The sequence below is a fragment of the Palaemon carinicauda genome, chromosome 42 (assembly GCF_036898095.1).
Source record: "Palaemon carinicauda isolate YSFRI2023 chromosome 42, ASM3689809v2, whole genome shotgun sequence".
NCBI classification, from domain to species: Eukaryota; Metazoa; Arthropoda; class Malacostraca; order Decapoda; family Palaemonidae; genus Palaemon; species Palaemon carinicauda.
The window spans coordinates 13,540,426-13,546,259 of NC_090766.1; the positions used below are offsets into that span (position 1 = coordinate 13,540,426).

The window sequence follows — 5,834 nt, forward strand, 5'->3', positions numbered from 1 at the left end:
TTTCATTTACAGAAACTAATCCTTTTACCCTCATGTTCCTGTTTCATTTACAGAAACTAATCCTTTTACCCTCATGTTCCTGTTTCATTTACAGAAACTAATCCTTTTACCCTCATGTTCCTGTTTCATTTACAGAAACTAATCCTTTTACCCTCATGCTCCTGTTTCATTTACAAAAACTAATTCTTTTACTCATGTTCCTGTTTCATTTACAGAAACTAATCCTTTTACTCTCATGTTCCTGTTTCATTTACAAAAGCTAATCCTTTCCCCTCCTTTGCATCTCCTGCAGGAACAGCGAGAAGCGGAAAGAGAAGTCCCGAGATGCAGCGCGATGTCGTCGAGGCAAAGAAAGCGAGATCTTCACCGAGCTGGCCAACGCCTTGCCCCTGCCAGCCAAGACCATCTCCACGCTGGACAAGGCGTCCGTCATGAGACTCACCATCGCCTTCCTCAAGACCAGGGCCCTCTGCCATGCTTGTGAGTTCATTGGGGATTCGTTTGTTTTCTGTTCTTACTTGATTTGAATCTCCTTTTAATAATACTAGCCTCCTGGCTAGTATAATGGTAACGTTTTTGACTAGCATTTGCATGGTTCACCATCGCCTTCCTCAAGACCAGGGCCCTCTGTCATGCTTGTGAGTTCAGTTTGTTTTCTATTCTTACTTGATTTAAATATCTTCTTAATGATACTAGCCTCTTGACTAGTATAGTGGTAACGCGTTTGCCTAGCATTTGCTTGGCGGCAGATCGATCCCAGCCTGGGACCTTGAGTATCTTGTGAGTTCATTGTGGATTCGTTTGTTTTTTGTTCTTACTTGATTTAGATCTCCTTTTAATAATACTAGTCTCCTGGCTAGCATAGTACTAACGTATTTGCCTTGCATTTGCTTGGCGGCAGATCGATCCTAGCCTGGGACCGTTAGTTTAAGCTGTTTGCTGGGGAACGCCACTGTTGTGGTTGGGTTTGCCCGGCTGACGTTCTGATGAGTATCTATTCTGATGAGACTGGAATTGAAACCAGACACCTTTAATCTTTAATAAAAAAATATTACCTGATTTAGAAAAAAAATTATACGTATGTGATGTCTTTTCACACTTATTCATTTGTAGATGAATTGTGCAATAAGTTTTTGCCATACTTGTGAGTTAATTTGGGGTTCGTTTGTGTTCTGTTCTTGATTTAGAAAAAAAAATTATACATCTGTGGTGTCTTTCATGAGTTCATACTCATTAGAGATTTAATCCATATCTTCTTTGAAGGTAGAAACAAGCGATTTTAATCATATTTAGATAAATTATGTAATAGGTTTTTGAATATCTTGCTGGCGCGAAAGCTGTCTAGGTGTGTATGTTTGTGCATGTATGTATGTTAGTGCTGTTTTGGCATGAAGCGGCTGATGATGATGAAAAAGAATAAGAAGAGGAGTAGGAGGAGAGAGAGAGAGAGAGAGAGAGAGAGAGAGAGAGAGAGAGAGAGAGAGAGAGAGAGAGAGGGGGGGGGGATCGTCAAATAGATGTTATTAATAAAATATACCGTGATTTAGAGTCGTTTCTTGTTGCTAAGAATATTACGAAAATTTTAATACTTTTGACTTTATCTTTAAAGAAATATCAATCACGTTATACTTCAGAATATTTCTGTAAGGCAAAGTACATGAAATAGAGACAATTGCCTCTTATACAACGAAAAAATTCATAATTGTAAATAACCCGAATAAAAAAAAAGAAAACTAACAATTAATTAGTACTTTAGAAAGTGATTAAGAAAAAAAAGCATGAAGGAAGTGGCCCCTAAAAGTAGCATTGTAGGCAAGGGCCTTTTAGGAGAAATACATAAGGTCGTAAGTCCTGTTATAACTATACATTAAATGTCTCTTTGGGGCATTTCACTGCCTCGTTTGATATGTACCCAAGAGGTATTAAGCTAGCGATGAGCTCTTCTGGGCTGGCTATGTTGCTTTATGATCAGTGGAGAAAATGGAGATTTGATTAGGCGCTTCCATTCCTTCGTATTTATCATATGGTTCAGAGCTGTGTGTGTATGTGTGTGTATATATATATATATATATTTGTTCCGACACGAATACTTTACCTCGAATTACCTCTTCGGAGGGTCCTTGGACCTCTCTCAATCTCGACCAAGATTTTCCGTGCTACCCCCCCTATCTCGCTCCCGATAGTTCCTACCCCCGCCGCCAGGATAATTCCTGCGGCCCGGATTAGGGCAGGTCACTGCTTTTCCCGGGTCAGGATCTCATTAAGTCCTTGGTCGTGAGATGCGAATCATCTCACTCTCTCTCGGTTAAACTCTCGAACCTTTGGCGCGTTGTGATCCCACGTGTTCCCAGTGTACGGACTTGTGTTTTTTCGCAGTGTACCTCCCAAGTGTTCCTGTGCGTTCACTTTTCAACCGTGTCCTTACCCGGTGTTTAATTCATTCCCTTAGTGCTTGTGTCGTGCGTTGTGTGCGTTATGGAACTGTATTCCTTGATTTTCTTCAAGGAATTGATAGCTGAAAGGAAAACTTTTTACAAGAAATCGTTCTTCCTCCCCTTATCCTCGGTGTTGCCGTGTAGGGGCAGCTTATGTTCCTCTTCAACCACGTGTCAGGACTACTGGTCCTGGGACGTAGTGCAGTGAGTGCACTTCGGCACTAAAAGGAAGAATACATCCAAGAGGCTCGTAGGAAGACGAGCCTCTCTTCGCCAACTTAATTCCCGATGCCTCGTCGAATAGAGATTCGTATACAGCCATCTTCCCCTACCCAGAGTAGGGGACGAGGTAAGTCAGTTGAGGGGAAGTGCCCATTGCTCTTCCCCAAGAATTTGAGTGGTGGGTGCGGTATAGCACCAAGAGGAAGTGGGCGACGAAGGGTTCGCCTAAGAAGACTAGCGCCGGGCGTCCCGCCGGGCTGAGCTTCCCTACCACCCTCTCCTACCCAGAGTAGGAGACGAGGTTGGTTTATTGTGTAGAAGATAACTCTTAAGAAGTAGTTCGAGGTAAGTACTACTTTCGGGAGTGTGTGGGGAGACGGAGTCCTGGTGCAAGCAGGCCACGTCTCCTCTGATGACCCCATGTGGGGGAAAATGTCTCTAATTCTTCTCCAGTCTCTTAGCGTATTTTTCAGTCTCTTCTGCAGCCGAGGGCCTCGCCGAGAAGGAGCCCCCCAGGTCTGTCTTGCAGCGTCCCCCGGACCGACAACCCAGGGTTTTTTCTCACCACGAAGGCCATCCTCCAGACGCAGATATAACCCTCGCAGGGAGAAATGCGAGAAGGCCTCTTCAGGCAGGCGTAAGACCGCGAAGCCTCCGGTTCACCCCGCCAACGGGTGTAACCGAGCTTCTTTACGGGCAGCCTGGCCGAATCAGCACAGCTGGTTCGGCCCTCGGACTTAAAAGGAACGGTTCCCTCCGTCGGGTCAGCCCACGAGGATCCGCGTCCGCGTCCCCCAGCCCGCCCGCAGGTGTAAGTGGGCTTATTTACGGGCAGCCTGGCCGAATCAGCACAGCTGGCTCGGCCCTCGGACTTAAAAGGAACGGTTCCCTCCATCGGGTCAGCCCACGGGGATCCGCGTCCGCGTCCCCCAGCCCGCCCGCAGGTGTAAGCGGGCTTATTTACGGGCAGCCTGGCCGAATCAGCACAGCTGACTCGGCCCTCGGACTTAAAAGGAACGGTTCCCTCCGTCGGGTCAGCCCACGGGGATCCGCGTCCGCGTCCCCCAGCCCGCCCGCAGGTGTAAGCGGGCTTATTTACGGGCAGCCTGGCCGAATCAGCGCAGCTGGTTCGGCCCTGGGACTTAAAAGGAACGGTTCCCTCCGTTGGGGCAGCCCACGAGGATCCGCGTCCGTGTCCCCCGGAGAGAATACATGAACAGTAGTCCTCGACGGTACGGCATTGCCGGTTCTGACCCCGAACCGGGTGCGGAGCTCCCCGCCGGGGAAACCGGTACCACCGCAAGGGAGTGCCTGGGATTCCAGAACCGAAGCGACCGGGGAGTGCCCTATTGGAATCGATTAAAAAAAAAAAAAAAAAAAAAAAAAATGGAAACCCATTCATGTTTTATATTGAGATAAAAATCATTTTCTTTTACATGATTGCCAGGTGTGTCCTTTACACGAATGTGTCTACTCTTCATGTTCTTTCAGGTATTACACTTGAAAGGATATCGATCGTCATGAGCAATAAATCTCTTAGGTATTGACATCATTAGACATCTAGAATAATTCTTAACGAGAAGCCCAGACTTCAGGGACCCTGATAGTCGTGAAGCTAAATAGTCTGCAATAAGTTATTATTGTTATTATTATTATTGTTGTTGTTGTTATTATTATTACTTGCTAAACTACAACCCTAGTAGGAAAAGCAGGATGCTATAAGTCCCGGGGCCGTAGCAAGGAAAATAGCCCAGCGAGGAAAGGAAACAAGAAAAAATAAAATATAAGAACAGTAACAACATTAAAATAAATCTTTCATAAATAAATTATAAAACTATAAGTCCAGCAAGGCCTTCAACCCTTAGGTTAGTGACTTTTCAGTCTCTCACACTAACAGCTAACTGGGTGTTCTGGAAGCGAAACACTGTTCTGGCGTAAGTGTCTTGGTAGGCACCAGACAGGGGGACGCGACCCATCGCAGCTTTCCCTTGGGGGGAGAATCTCTGTTTCCTCGGAAGGAACGAGAAACCATAGTGGAGAAGGTCTTGAAATAGAAGGAGGCTAACGTCCCCAGACCTACGACTCCTAGGAGACCACCCTAGAAGAGATCTGTCTCGGATAGTGCCGCGACACCCCAAGCATCTACCAGCACTACGAGGAGAGAGGCCCTCGTCCTCCTGGTCCGCAACGCCTCAGCCCCTCCACAGGGGAGCTCCAGCGCCTTCTAGCTCCTTCAGGTCGGGTTACCCCGCCTCTAGGGGAGGCAGGTCAGGCCGCCCCTCTAGAAGAAGGGAAGAGTGGGAGGCTCCCTATCCCCACCCAACCTTCGGGTTGGAGGATGACTCAGGCGTCATTGGCAAGCATGGAGGGCTCAAGGAGCGGAACCTTGGACAGTGTCCTTACTAAAGAAGGGCTACGGACTTCCATTCCTAACGGAACCACCCACGCCTTTTCCGGCCAACCGGATAGATGGCTAGATCCTAAAGACCCGTTAAAGAGGACCGCCCTTCAAGAGGAGGTGTTGTCCATGCTAGAGAAGGGTACCATGGAAGAAGTTCTTCTCCCAGGACCAGGTGTCTACAGTCGCCTATTCCTGGCAGAAAAAGCGACCGGGGGGGGGGGAGGCCGGTTATAGATCTGTCAGCTCTCAACAGGTTCGTCAAGATGACGGACTTCTAATGGACACGCAGAATTCGGTCCTGCTGTCCTTGAGGGAGAAAGATTGTAGAATACCATCGACCCCAAGGACGCATACTTCCAGATTCCGGTCCACACCTCGGGTCGGAGGTTCCTCCGGGTGAAATAGGGTTCCCAGTTCCTGCAATTCAGGACCCCTTTTTCTTTGGTCTGTCAACAACGCCCAAAGTGTTCGTGAGAGTCCCCACGGCTGTCGCAAGGGGGCCCACGAACGAGGCATTCGCCTTAGCAGATACCTGGACGGCTGGTAGCTTCTTCCCGCCTCAAAGGTCCTCTTGGAGGAACAAGGGAGAAGTCTCCTCCAGTTTGGCAAGGATCTGGGGAACTGAATCTACCCGAAGTAGCAAAATCTATCCCCTTCCACCGGAATGAACTACTGGGGAATGACATTAGACCTTTTTTCGGGGAGAATTTTTCCCTTCGGAGAATAAGATATGACACCTCAGGCTCATTAGTCAGCCGTTCCTACTGTTCACAGAC

At 47.7% G+C, this 5,834-nt stretch overlaps 1 protein-coding gene across 1 annotated transcript in view; it reads left to right on the top strand.

The window, feature by feature from the left end:
- LOC137633013 (hypoxia-inducible factor 1-alpha-like) overlaps positions 1-1,148 on the top strand; it is a 66,389-nt gene extending 65,241 nt beyond the window's left edge. The window contains exons 3-4 of the mRNA XM_068365181.1: positions 293-480; positions 1,114-1,148. Coding sequence (XP_068221282.1) covers positions 293-480; positions 1,114-1,148 — 223 coding nt within the window. The remainder of the gene's footprint in view (positions 1-292; positions 481-1,113) is intronic.
- The last annotated feature ends 4,686 nt before the right edge of the window (positions 1,149-5,834 follow it).